The sequence below is a fragment of the Chiloscyllium plagiosum genome, chromosome 5 (genome assembly GCF_004010195.1).
Source record: "Chiloscyllium plagiosum isolate BGI_BamShark_2017 chromosome 5, ASM401019v2, whole genome shotgun sequence".
Classification (NCBI taxonomy): domain Eukaryota; kingdom Metazoa; phylum Chordata; class Chondrichthyes; order Orectolobiformes; family Hemiscylliidae; genus Chiloscyllium; species Chiloscyllium plagiosum.
This window is the reverse complement of record NC_057714.1, coordinates 57,422,514-57,437,332: the sequence shown is the minus strand read 5'-3', so window position 1 is coordinate 57,437,332 and position 14,819 is coordinate 57,422,514. Positions and strand designations below refer to the sequence as shown.

At 36.5% G+C, this 14,819-nt stretch overlaps 2 protein-coding genes across 2 annotated transcripts in view; one reads left to right on the top strand and one right to left on the bottom strand.

Moving 5' to 3' along the window:
• ezh2 (enhancer of zeste 2 polycomb repressive complex 2 subunit) overlaps nucleotides 1-560 on the top strand; it is a 53,551-nt gene extending 52,991 nt beyond the window's left edge. The window contains exon 19 of the mRNA XM_043691006.1: nucleotides 410-560. Within this exon, the coding sequence (XP_043546941.1) occupies nucleotides 410-470 (61 nt within the window). The 3' untranslated portion in view covers nucleotides 471-560. The remainder of the gene's footprint in view (nucleotides 1-409) is intronic.
• A 707-nt stretch (nucleotides 561-1,267) lies between these two features.
• The window catches only part of LOC122549915 (cullin-1), a 125,331-nt gene continuing 111,779 nt past the window's right edge, over nucleotides 1,268-14,819 (bottom strand). The window contains exons 18-22 of the mRNA XM_043690138.1: nucleotides 14,747-14,794; nucleotides 14,578-14,660; nucleotides 14,390-14,495; nucleotides 5,149-5,262; nucleotides 1,268-2,227 (exon numbers count right to left, since the gene is read on the bottom strand). Coding sequence (XP_043546073.1) covers nucleotides 2,147-2,227; nucleotides 5,149-5,262; nucleotides 14,390-14,495; nucleotides 14,578-14,660; nucleotides 14,747-14,794 — 432 coding nt within the window. The 3' untranslated portion in view covers nucleotides 1,268-2,146. The remainder of the gene's footprint in view (nucleotides 2,228-5,148; nucleotides 5,263-14,389; nucleotides 14,496-14,577; nucleotides 14,661-14,746; nucleotides 14,795-14,819) is intronic.

Sequence of the window (14,819 nt, the reverse complement as noted above, 5' to 3'; positions counted from 1 at the left end):
CTTGGGCCTACTACACTATACAAAATCAGGACTGATCTGATTGAGGCTTTAGTGCTGCATAACCACCAAAAATCTACACAATTGGACCTTTGAATATATTCAATGAACCAATCCTTTGTGGAATAGTGTTCCAAACATAAATTACCTTCGAAAAATGTTTCTTCCTCTTTGTCTGAATTTTGAAACAACTCGAACTTTTGGATTTCTCACATTTACCTTTAGTTAGATGACTAAAACATGAATCTAACACCATGGTATTTTTGTCTAACACAGTTGGAGACTAATGAAGTAACATCAAGAGATGATCACAAAACTGAAGGGTGTAGAGTTCATGATGAACAATTTTCAGTGTTTGGAAAATTGCTGCTGCACATTTTGACTGAATTGATCACTTTTTTTATTTTTCTAGGTACAGTCAAGCTGATGCCCTTAAGTATGTTGGTATAGAGAGAGAAATGGAAATCCCATGAAATTAAACTGCCTCAGTTATAGGCAGCTGCTTTTATATTTCAGGATTTCTATGTACTGTATGGAAACATATTTAAACAACTCTGGTTGATTAAAACTACTGTGACAATAATTTATACTGTAAAAATGAATCATTTTTCAAAAGCTGCCAGTTTTATACCTACTTTTACTATACACCAGTATGGTGAGCTGTTGGTGCAATTATCAATAAAAAAGAACTTGAATTTTCATGAGATTTCAAATATTGCTGTTTTGGTTTGACATGGAAATAAATAATGAGGGATTCCTGATGAAGGGCTCCTGCTCGAAATGTTGATTGTCCTGCTCCTCCGATGCTGCTGGACCTGCTGTGCTTTTCCAGTACCACTCTAATCTTGATGAAAGTATAACAGCCCACTTTCAAGCATTTGTGCAATGTGAAACATCTAAGCTCATAGCTTTGTATAAATGGATTCTTGAACCTCACAGCTAATGAGCTCTTTAACATGTGGAGCAAGGTCCCCTTGCTCCTGTACACTTCTCAAAGCATTGAATTATATGCCACTTGTCTGACCACCCCACTAATATCTGCCAGCAGTCAGCTCTCCAGATATGACCAATTTTCTAATCTGCAAACTTAATCTTGCTCATTTGTTATGGTAATTTAAACAGCAAGGGTCAATGAGCTTTACAGAACCTTAACAGAAAGAGACCCTTTCTTTCTTGGCATCAAGCTAATTTTAGAGAAAGGTGAATTCCTCCTTATGGGGGAAATGATATTTTGTAGGCATAGAATTCATAAGGTCTAATCACTAATCAATACTGACTTCAAACTTTTAATTGTTGAGAATGCAGCCATACTGTTTTTTTTTAAGTTACATCAGCCACCAATTTAAATGCTGAATAAACAAGTGGAAAGAATTAATAGGACATGTGCAGTAAATCTTTCTATTCCATTAACTGATTCAAAAATGGACTATTAAAAATTGGTAAACAAGGTGATTGAGCATTTAGCATATTTTTAAGTAATAACTAACTGAGTACATTATAATGTAGAAACAATGAAACCAATGTTAATCTATCCAACTTGCACCTTACAATCTAAACTTTTTAACCCCACCAAATTAAGTATTAAATCAAGTCATTATTTACAGAAATCATTAAATTTTATTTATCACACATTAAAAAATGAACCACACTATACAAATGGTTTTTCTCATAGCAGATAATGCAGATTACACATTTTTCTAAAGGGCTCGTTCAAATTCACTAGTATGCTTTTGGAAAGTGCTGCCAACATTGCATTCATAAATTAGTTTTTCCCTGCTGCCCCTTACATTCAGAGCAGTGGTGGCCATGTATAGCTGAAGTAAGGTTTTTAAATGCAGATAGGCAGTAGCATGCAACCCCTATGCAGAAGATTCAATTCTTTTATCATTTTACTGTATTAAGGTTAGGGGTTTCTTTTGATATTTACATATTGAAATGTAGCAATCCTGAGAACAGTTCTGTAAAGTAAATGTGACTGGCTGGTGGTTTCCACTCTTTTACTGGAGGTCCAGCAGGCAGCAGACTGGCTGCAATGGAGTTCAAGAATGCAATCTTTTACATTCCCATCTTTATCACAAAACTAATAGCATTCTCTGTATTCAAAGCCAGCATGTCTTAGGAATGAAGTTTTATTTGGACACTTATAATATTAAGCCAAATAACTGTATGTGTCCTTCTCCCCATCCACACGCTCCAAATACTCCTTTTCTATCAGTATGTCGATGCATTTCTGCAAAGGAAAAATTAGGATAATCAGGTTTTTGCAAAGTTTTTATATTTTACACATTAAACAGGGTACCTGACAATACAAATGTGCAGAGAATCAACTCTAACTTCTAGTTGCCTTTCCAACAATTGATCTAGTACCACAGGTTAGCAGTAATTCATGGTATACAGTCAAGCAACTGTTGGAATTCTTCTGGTTCAAGTGGTGGAGACATTTTACCACATACAAATCTTCTATTTGTCCACCAATGTGTCATTCTGCCAGGCTATCATAAATAGCTCAACAGCTCAGTTCCACAAAATCAAACACAACAAATGTCAAAACTAGAAAACAAAGTAAAATACTAAAAGTACTCAGCAATTTGGATGGAGTCTAAGAAGAGAAAAGCATTTAGCATTTCAGGTCTCAGCAGATTCTGGAAATTTAGCTTCCCTTCTCCACAAATGTTGCCTGGACATGTTGAATAGTTTCCCTTTGTTCTGTTTTGGCACAGCTTTCCATCTGATCTTGTGCAATTTAACAGTTCTTTTGAAATATTACTTTCTACATCTTTTGCACTGATAACACAACATAGTCACAGATATATTCTAATTCAGTTGTGCCAAATTATACTGCAAATCTAAGTCTCAATCATAAATGATTAAATTGGTCAATATGCAAAGATTTGAGGACCAAAGCCAAAACTTTGGCTAATCTAGTTCAACAATTTGCCAACTTCCAGTGATAGTTAAAATATGCTGTATGACTAGCCAACCAATGGAATATTCAAAGATTGCTTTCTCAGAATAATTTTTAAAAGTTACCAACACAACACAGGAGATGTGCATGACAGGAGAGAGGCACCTATCCACTCCACCCTCTCCTCCCTGACCTATCACCTTCATCTTCTCCCCCACTCACCCATAGTACTCACCCACTGTACTCTATGCTACTCTCTCCCCACCCCCACCCTCCCCGAGCTTATCTTCAGGCTCACTGCCTTTATTCCTGATGAAGGGCTTTTGCCCGAAACGTCGATTTCAAAGCTCCTTAGATGCTGCCTGAACTGCTGTGCTCTTCCAGCACCACTAATCCAGATGTGCACGACAGCTGAGTGACCAACTTTGTTAATTCTATCAATAGTTTACAGACTAAATATGTAGGATGGCCAGTCTTACCAATGAATGCTTAAAAGGACAAAATAAATTGTGATCTTAATATAAGGAGTGAAATCCTTTGGTCAGCTCTGGATGCACTCAATCTTATGTTGTATATTTTATTTACCATGATTGGATGTTTTACAGAGTCTTCAGAAAATTTAGCAAAGTGCAAAAAAATAGATTTGGTTGGCTTCATTAAATATTTAGCAGATCAATATCAGATTCACTGGAATCTGAATTACTAGCCTTGGGCTTCTAATATCAGCAAGTTACTTTTTCTTTCTTTATAGGTGTTCTCATTTCAGCCAGTAATACACTATTTTGCTCTTCTTTTCATCCCTATTGAAGATGGTGATTGATATATGGGCGTGCGATTTTGGGGATGTCAACAACACTTTGGGACTGCTAAAGAGACAGCATCACACATAATTTGTTACCTGAACTGGTCCATAAAATACTTGCCTTATCCATGGAAACAAAAGCAAATCAATTTTATTTACTTCTGTCTTTGGTTAGCAACTTTATCAATTTTATTTTGTGGTGAATATTCACAATGGCACAGAGATATGTGGCCCTTTGAGAATCACATAATAATGCAGTACAAAAAACGGCCACTCGCTCCATTAATTCTTCCTCCGTCATAAATGGGGATGTTTGCTGCTGATGATCAGTGCCCATCACAGCCATTCTTATACTGAAGTTGTCCAAAGACAAAACCAGGGTGAGAGAATCCAACTAATTCCTTATGACAAATTCATTAGAATTCTTTGAGGAGATAACAAGCACGATAATTAAAGGGAAAATAGTTGATGTAATGTGTTTAGATTTCCAAACGGCATTCAAAAAGATACTGCAGTAAGCCTTTTTAATAAGAGAACTCAAAAGTCTTGCGTGTAGTATATTAGCATGGCAACCTGTGACTACTGAAGAGCCTCCTGATCAGTGCCAGAATGACAATTACTTACAATATGAATTAATGATTAAGATGAGGGAAGTGAATGAATTCTTGATAAAGTTACTAATGATAAAAATAAGTGGGAAGGCAAGTGGAATTTTCTACCATAGGAGTATAATAGGGCTGGTAAGTAGATGCAAGGATGAGACAGACCAATATTTCATCAGTCAGAGAATCAACATGCACGGGGAAAAGGTAAGAAAGGAAATTTGAGGATTATCAGATCAGCCATGATCTCATTGAATGACACAGCAGACCTGATGGACCAAATGGCCTACTTCTGCTCCTGTCTTATACATTGCTTCAACATCTCAAAGCCATGGAATGACCATAAGCCTAAAATCACTATGAATTTTCTATAAAAATCCAAGCCTGATTTAGAAGCAAATTAATTTTAAGCATCACCTCCTGTGTGACAGCTATCTAATGTGACTAACAGATTAAGAATGTTGTTTCTGAAGCCAACCTTTTATACAACGTAACTTGTATTCATAATTTTTGCCATCTCTGAAAACACTAATAATGCAAAAACTTAAATTTACTTCATAAAATTTCTATACCTAATTACACAACCCCCTTTTAAAATCACCAAACAATTCTATCTAAGAAAAAACTTTCAAGAGTTTGAAAAACAAGTTGGAAAGTGTGCAGTTTAATGTGTTTTTCAAGTCATCAATAACAAGTGTGTGTTCCTTCTAAGTAAGGCAATCGCACAAAAGGCAGAAGAAAAACTGTCATAATTTTCCACTTTGGCTGTCCTTGTAGATAATACTTAATTTAAAAAAATTAATGTAAAAGATTAGCTGTATGCAAGTATCTGGTTAACGTACCTTAATAACTGGAACCCTGGGTTTGAATCTGGACGAGAGTTGGTTCAGTACCTCTGCCAGTAATTGCTGATGTTTCAGAACTTTTCTCATCTTCATTATTCGTACAATTGCGGCCTTAGTGATATAATGAATATCAAAGAATAAAGGGATTAAACCACTTGTTCCTAGGTTTGGCTGCTGATTAAAACCGTAGAATGATTAAGTGACAAAGATGCTTTTTCTTCCCCAAGCTCAACATAGTTGTACCATGCACAAACTCTTTTCCTTTGAGTATTTACAAAATTTCCTTTTGGAAGTTGGTTTGTTTTGCCAATTATTGTCATTATTAATGTGCTTTGATTTTGCTTGGCGGATTTAAGTTTGAAGGGGTCTGAGAAAAGGAATTAATTTTAAACTTTGTGGACAAAGCAGGAGTAGTTCTTTAAAAAGAGGTTATTGCAAGTTCACATTGGAGATTGGATTGTCTTATTTTAAAACAAGGTGTATGGAAGTCACATGGTGATAACTGCTTATTTTGCTGTAGACCACAATGGGACTGGTTTGGAAAAGTACTATTTTATCTGGGTAGGTTAGAGGAAAGCCTGCTAAGAACAAGTTGAGCAGAAGGAAAACTTGCTATAAGCTGCCCAGCTGATCTCTAATTTCTCAAAAAAAAATCCTCCACATAAATTCAGGATGAACTTATTTTGTTTTTTGAAAGAATAATTGAAAAAAACAAAGTTTATTTTTCTTGAGCGAGCTGTTTCTTCAAGACTCCAGAGATGACTATGCATGATCAATAACTTCACTACAAAAGTGAACTTCACTACATTGCACAATCAACAATGTCATGGCAAAAGTTAGAACAAGAAAGCCACAGAATTTGACACATTCCACACTTCATTCTTTTGATACAAAGAAAAATCCATCAGCTAGCATTTTGACAGATCCATAGAGATTCTTTTCTTTTCCTGAAGAGGATAGTTATAGGACTAAGCATTTATGCTTTTATGTTACTAAGTGTGTTATTAACTAACTAATTAATGCATTTTTATTTCAAGAAGTTTGTTTTGATAACTCCATAATTTCGTTTATCAAAAAACCTAGTTGGTAGATCATGATTAAAACCTGATGGGGAGTATTTCGTTTGGTTAATCGAATGCTGGATAATCATTGTTCCTCTGTATAAGGTATTTACTTGGTTACTTTGATACTGAATATAGTATTTTTATTGGATGTTACAACCCAGGGAGTAATGGGACTAGAAAGATGGTGCCCTTTCCCAGTCTCTGTGATTACTGTTCTCACTTCTCATCCATTTATTTATTCTATCCAAAGTTTTTCCTCATTTTAGATAAGAGTTTAGGCATGTTCCCTCCTTTTATGTGGCATACATGGGCAATTTCAGGTTACTTGACAGAGGAACTTTCTCAGTAGACCATATGCCTCGATGTGACCATTGGTCAAGAAGATCAAGGCTAATATTCTGTCATTGCCCATCTTTCTTTTCTGCCCTTTACCCATTTCCAAAAATAAAAAGCCCTGATATACCTTTAGTATACTTGGTGTTGAGCAACCACATCTCTGCATGAGAAAAGTTCTTACCTAAAGAGCTGACCCATTACCCTAAGACTATGGCCATTTCAGTCTGAGGAAGCAATATCTCAATGTCTATCCTGCAAACCCACTAAAAGTTTTATGCTATTGAACAAGAACACTCTTTGTTCTTCTGAATTCTAAAGGATATCACTCAATTTCTTCTTATAAGATAGCACCCTCCCTCAGGAATAAACTTAGAGACAGGGTGCAATCAAAATAAATGGATTCTTCCTTTGATAAGGAGACTAAAACTACATGTTACTCCAGTTGTAATTTCACTAAAACACAAGGAATTTTATTCGCCTTTATTTTATTCCAACATCTTTGAAATTAATAAGTTGCTGCTATGAGTAATATACAAACACCCTTAAGTAACATTTACTTAAAGTCCTGGCAACATTCTTGTAAATTTCTTCTGCACTCTTTCCAGTTTAATAACATCCTTCTTATAGCAAGGTGATCAAAACTGAACACAATACTCCAAGTGCAGTCTCAGTAGTGTCCTGTACAACTGCAACACAACTTCCCAACTTCTGTACTCAATGCCCTGACTGATGAAGGCCAGTGTGCCAAAAGCCTTCTTCACTGCCCTGTCTACCTGGGACTCCACTTCCAGAGAACTGTGCACCCGAACCCCAGGGTCCCTCTGTTCCTCTACACTCCTTAAGGCCCTATCATTCACCATGAAACTCCTACTTGATGTGACTTTTCAAAATGCAAGACCTCACACTTATCTGTATTAAACACCATTTGTCATTCCTCGGCCCAGTTCCCCAGCTGATCAAGGTCCTTCAACATTTTCTGATAATCTTCCTCATTGTCCACAATACTGCCTTTTAGTGTCATCTGCAAACTCACTAATCATGCCTCATACATTCTCATCCAAATCATTGATATAGATAACAATCCGCAATGGGCGCAGTACCGACCCGAGGCACATTATTAGTCACAGGCCTCCAACATCACAGACGTCCTTCCATTATTACCCTCTGCTTCCTACCATCAAGCCAATTGTGTATCCAATTTGTCAACTCCCCCTGGATTCCATGTGATCTAACCTTCCAGAGCAACCTACCATGTGGAACCTTATCAAAGGCCTTACTAAAATCCATATAGACCGTGTCTACTGCCCTGCCCTCATCAACCTTCCTGGTCACTTCAAAGAAATCTAACAGTTTTGTGAGGCATGATCTCCCACACACAAAGCCATGCTGACTACTCCTAAATCAAACCCTGTCTTTCCAAATGCATGTACATCTTATCCCTCAAGTTACTTACCTATCACAGATGTTAAGCTTATTGTCTATAGTTCTCCGGTTTCTTTTTGCAGCCCTTCTTGAATAAGGGTACAACATTTGCTACCCTCCAGTCTTCCAGGACCTCACCAGTGGCTAATGATGATGCAAACATAACCAGGGTCTCTGCAATTTCTTCACTAGCCTTTTGCAGGGATCTTGGATACATCTGGTCAGGAGCAGGAGATTTATCCATCTTTACACATTCTAATATGTCTAACACCTCCTCTACTGTGACATGGACTGTCCCTAAGATATCACCACTAATTTCCCCAAGTTCCCAAGTGTTCTAACAGTTTACATAACTAGGTAAGTATTTCCCCCTAAATACTTGTTTTTGAAACAAAACAGATAAACCGATGGAACAAACAGAACTAATCAATTACAATTTGATAGTCATTACAAGTGAAGGCTATAATATGACAAACTGGGACTTGAATCATGAAAGACATGTAGAGAGGACGGAAAGCTAGGAAACACAGAGAAGGCTCTATTATTACTTATTAGGGTAAAACAAGGATATAGCAGTAGTTTTGCTGAAGATGAAGAATACTTCTGGGAGTTATGTACAGTCTAATAGTCAAAAAGATTCAACAATAATTGTTGGGGAGCTCATAGAATATTTTCGGGATACTTTCTTTGAAGAACATAGGATTAATTTATCTCAGTGAAGGTGCCCCAGGTTGTGGCAATCATAATATTATTAAATTTTCATTCAGTTTTGGGAAAGAGCAGGTCCAAGACTTTTTAAATAATTGGTCATTGTTTAGTCATAATTTATCAAACGTTTAATTATGAAAGCTAAAGTGAGCTGACAAATTAGAACATTACAACAGAAAAAAATACAAGGGATACTCCATTGCGTATTAAATAAAATTTAAAAAGAGTATCAAAAAGAAAAAATACCTCATCATTGCACAAAGATCTTGGCATGTCTCAAAATAAGATAGATACAAAAAATAGTAAAGTATGACTAAAGAGATTATCAAAAGGGGAAAAAACATTGAGTGAGAGGGAACAGCAAATATGTACGTACCTTTCGGAGTGTAAAAACCACAGGAAAGCAATAGTTGGGTACATTAAGTACCCTATTCTTAATTGTGATATGAGTAGTGTAAATGGCACAGACAACAGAAAATCCTTGAACTTTATTCGAGAGTGTTTTTTTTTAAAAAAAATGCCAACACAAAACAAGACCAATCAGAAGGGTCATAATTCTAGATGAAGCTGAGCAAATGAATAAAGCAGCACTGGGTGACTGTTTTGGAAATAGGTGACCATAAAACAGTTAGATTTAGTATTATGATGGAGAAAAGAACACGAATACAAGTTCTAAACTGGGGAAATAATAAATTTTACAGGGTGATCCATAAGCTATTAAAAGAAAAACATAGCTCAACACAGTAGAAAGCATTCAAAAACAAGATTGACTATTGGTACAGTGTAGGCATGTCCCCACAATCGAAAAGGGTGATATTGTTAAATCGTGAGATCACCTGATATCTACAAGCATAAAGCAGGAAATGAAAGCTTATGACAGTCACAAACATCTTAATGCTGCAGAAAGCCTAGAAAAAAACAGAAAGTATGAGGTGGAGAGAAAATGGAAATTAGGAAAGTAAAGAGTGGACAGGGAAATACATTACATTATCCTTGGTTTTACTTGCCAAAGATTTTTACCAATATATTAAGAGCAAGAGGATAACTAAGGAAAGGATAAGGCCCGCCAGATATACATAGGCACTTATGCATTGACTCAGATGATGTGGATAGGCATCTCAATGAGTATTTATCTGTCTTCACCAAAGAGAGGATCAATGCAGACATCGGAGTTAGTGTAGCATAAAATATTAGATATTATAAGTATGAGAGGGACCGACATTCTTATTTAAAAAGGATGTGAAGGATTGGCTGAATAGGCCAGTTGGTCTGAATTTGGTATTGGGTAAATTATTGAAATCAATTCCGAGAGACAGATTAAACCATCATTTAGAAAAACACAAATTAGGGTTGATCAGAGATGGCTCTGGGAAGAAGTGATGATTAGGCTACAGCCGGAATTTAGGAGAGAGTTCTGGTCATCAAATTCAGGACATAATGAAGTCAGTATGGTTTCATCATGGGGAGGTCATGCCAGACAAATGTTAAGAATTCTTTGAGGAGGTAATGAGCAGGTTATGGACAGCCAATGGATGTTACTTGGACTTTCAGAAGGCCTTTGACAACGTGCTGCACAGGAGGTTGTTGAGTAAGATAAGGGGCCATGGTGGTAGAGACAAGGTACTATCATGGATCCTTTTCAAGATGGCAGCTGGTGACTAGTGGTGTTTCACAAGGGTCAGTGTTAGGACCACAACTTTTCACTTTGATCTAGATGAAGGAACTGAGGGCATTCTGGCTAAGTTTGCAGATGAGACAAAGATAGGTGGAGGGGCAGCTAGTATTGAGGTGGTGGGGAGACTGAAGAAGGATCAAACAGATTAGGGAGTGGGCAAAGAAGTGGCAGATGGAATACAACATAGGAAAGTGTGAGATCGTGCACTTTGGTAAGAAAAATAGAGGCATAGAATCTTCAAAAATTTGAAGTGAAAAAAAGACTTGAGAGTCCTAATCCAGGATTCTCTTACTGTAAACTTGCAGGTTGAGTCAGTAGTTAGGAAGGCAAATACAATGTTGGCATTTATTTAGAGAGGACTAGAATATAAAAGGGATGTATTTCTGAGGCTTTAGAAGGTTCTGGTTAGACCACATTTAGAGTATTGTAAGTAATTTTGGGCCCCATATCTCAGAAAGGGTGTACTAGCTCTGGAGCGGGTCCAGAGGAGGTTCATGAGAATGATCCCAGGAATGAAAGACTTAACATGGGGGAACGTTGGAGGACTCTGGGTCTATACTCAATGGAATTTAGAAGAATGAGGGGGGATTAATTAAAACTTACAGAATACTGAACAGCCTGGACAGAGTGGACCTTGAGAAGACCTTTTAGAACAGTTTTGAGGAGAAACTTCTTCAGCCAGACAGTGGTGAATCTATGCCATAGAAGGCTGTGGAGGCCAGGTCACTGAGTATATTTAAGATAGACAGATAGGTTCATGATTGTTGAGGGGATCAAATGTTACAGGGAGAATAGAATTGAGACACTTATCAACCATGATCGAATGGTGGAGCAGACTTGATGGGCTGAGTGGCCTAATTTCTGCTCCTTGGGGTTATGGTCTTATAATTGCTCTAGAGAGAGAATAGAAGAGATATTCAAGAATGTTGCCATTTAGTGATGACGAAAAAAAAATGGATAGGCTAGCGTTGTGTTCTGTAGTATAGAAGAGTCTAAGAGACGACTGGTGAACAAAAATATGACAGACCTAGGTAGGGTAGACAGGAAAGACCTGTTTCCCCTCTTAGAGGGCTCAATTACCAGGTGGCGCATGTTCAATTTGTACAAGGGTTGGAAGGAATAGGGAGAGAAAAAAAAAATTGCCCAGTTGTGGGCAACTAGATTCACTGCCCAGATTTGTGGTGAAGACAGAAACTTTCAATTCATTTAAAAAGGTAGCTAGATCTACAACTGAAGTGAGGACCAGCTCCTGTAAAGTGGGATTAGAATAAGTAACAAGTTTCTCTTTTTGGCTAATGTAGACATAATGGGTTGAATGGTGTCTTTTCTATACTTTTTCTATGGTTCTACTGAAGAAAGATAGCCAAAAATTTTTTAAAAAGTAAGAATTTCTATATTTAAACATGAAAATGGTTTACAAAATGAGCATTGGTCCTAAGTAATTGAGAAATTAATAATGGAAAATAAGGAGACAGGAGATAGGAAATGAATTAAATAGGTATTACGTAACAACCTTCATGATAAAGGACACAAGTAATAGGCAAGATGTAGGTGTTGATCAGGAAAAGAATGAGGGAGCAGTGAAGGAACCTATATAGTCACAAGGTGAGTGATATTGAACAAATTGTTGGAGTTGACAGCGACAAGTTCCCTGGTCCTAAGGGGCTTCATCCTATAGCCTTAAAAGAACTGACTAGTGAAACAGTTGAAGAGTTGATTCTAATTTTACAAAGTACACAAGAATTGGAAAGGTTTAATAAGTTGAAAAATAGTAAATGTGAATCCTTTATTTAACAAGGGAGGGGACAAAGAAAGCAGGAAACCATTGGCTAATGTTAGAAGCTATTATTAAATCGGTAATAGCAGGGCACTGAGAAAAACTCAAGATACTCAGGCAGAATCAACATGGTTTGTAAAAGGAAATTATGGTCACCCAATTTATTGAACTAAACTTCATTTCCAGAAGGCATTAGATGAAGCTAAAGATTGGCATGGACAAAAGGTTAGGCAAGGTAATAAAAACAGTAGACATAGAAGAGTCATTTTCAGGTTGGCAACATGTAATGAACGAAATGCCACAGGGATCAGTGCTGGGTGCAGGCCAGTCAGGAAAGGAGAGTAAATGTCTGAATGTAAAAAAGATATGATTGATGGTTTCAGCAGCAGAAGAACTGAGGCAGGGGCCCAGATAAGCAATATTCAAGAAAAATAAAACCGAAAACACCAGAAATACTGCCAAGAACCTGACAACTTCTGCAGAAAAAGCAGCACAGTTAGCATTTCGGATCTATAATCTTTCATCTTGTTTTATCTGCTTTCATTTAGATTTCCACCATCCACAGTATTCTGCTTTTGTACAAGTGAGTTTTCAACACTACGTAAGAGTTTTTTTTAAATTACAAAGACATACCACGATTAAACGTTTTTACTAAGTGAGGGTAACTGTACTCTGAACATTCCCTGACTGCAGAAATACACAGCTTCACAAATGTTGTCTCACTGAAAGACAGATTTAGTCTGCTATTTAGAAGATTCAAGATCCTACATGAAGATCCCCAGCCAGTTTATTTATGCTATTTGCCCCAACTTCAAGGGCCAAGAAAACACACACAAATGTCTAGGCAAACAAATGTAAACTCCCCTAAGGAAAAAAAAATCAAGAGTATAAACTTAAGACAACACTATGAGACAGCTAAAATGTGTACAATATTGATCAACCTAAACTTTTTCAAATTCAAGCTTCAAAAGCTTTTACTGAGCAAAAATCTACATTATAAAAGTTGCTACAGGTTTGCAGCAAATGATGAGGGGGCCAGGTAAAAGCAATAAAGGAAAAAAAAATTAAAATTGCTTTTCATGTATAAGTTAGAAGCACTAAAAGCATACAGCAAACAAAAAACTCAAAACTCAAGGAGGGATGGGAGGCGGAATATGAAGGAGAAATAATGGATGCAGTTGAGAGAAATATTGAACTATAGACATGTAATTTTTGGACCTGTTTAAACCTTTATCCACATTGAATTTAAGATTGTCACATGGTTTGGAAAATGACTGTGCATGTCCATTGTTTATCACCTGAATTTATAAGGTGTGTGGGGTACCTACAGAAAAGGTGCAAAAAAGACCTGGTTTCCACTTAATTACACCACCTTAATCCTACGCCTAACCAACAACATGACCTCGCCTTATATCCTCCAACCTTATAATGTCCCAGGGAACATTTCCAATGACTTCCACCCTTAAGCAATCAACATTCCTAGCAATGCACAACAATACAAGTATTCTTTTAATTTTAAATGTTCTTAAACCATTTAAGGCCAGAGACTAAAAGGATCTCTCCAAAGTGAAATGTGTCACACTGTTCCATTGAGTGTACCCTAACACCTTTTAGATTTTCTAAAGGTGGAAATCCTTTTAGATTTCTATTTAATTGGCATTGTTAATGGTAGATCTGGTATCAAGGTGTCCATATTAACTGGGTGTCCATTGGGATAATTTACTTTGAAAAATTATAATTTTGGCCACACAAGGTAGGATGATTTGTAAAATATTTAAACATTTTTTTCCACAAACTTCCATAAAGTGATGATAAAATTACTAAGTGTCACCTTCTCTCGTACTGCTGATACAGAACTTAAACTGAAAATTGCGTAAAAACAAGAACGTGCAGAGAAACTTTAGAGGGAAATCTAAAATGGAATCTTTAACCCACCTGCTAATGCAAGTACTGCATAAGTGTCAGTAACAAAATCAAAACAAAAATGTATTGGTAAAAAATTTGCAAACAAATTTTGCAATTAATATAAAAAGAGCAAGAAATGTGAAAATGGGGAATATGGTCTGCGTTAAGTGACATATTTCTCTACAGAAATCTGCAATATAAACTAACCAAAACATTCCTGCAGTTTTGAAATGAAATTATTCATCTTTTCTAGAAATACACAGCTACTATTGTAAAATAAACAAATTGCTATCGCAATGTGAGCTACTGACAAGTACAAGATGAGCATGAAAGAGCTCAAAGAGGGCCTACCTGAATCAACAACTTTCTATCTTCTTCTATGTTTTTGTGTGTGGTCTCTTGTTCTTGCTTCTGTTCAGTCTTCATCGGCACATTAATGTTCACTCTCAGCTTTTTACTACAGAAAAACAAATCAGTTTAGGAAACATGATTCAAACATGCTGGACAAATCTGGCTTTTACTACTTCAACAACACTTACTTTTTGTACCCTAGGTACAGTTTGATTAATGTGTCAGGTTTCATCTCTATTTCATCCACATTTGCACTTTCATCTTCCAAAACCTAAATTTTAAAAATAAACTGATCAAAACAAGTCATGTATTTTGATTATTCAATGACTTGCCTTTGATCAAGAAATTAGCACTTACCAGCAGTTTGGACTTCAGCAATATCTGTAAAACTTGTACCAATATGTCCTGGAATTAAGATTAAAATGTTACT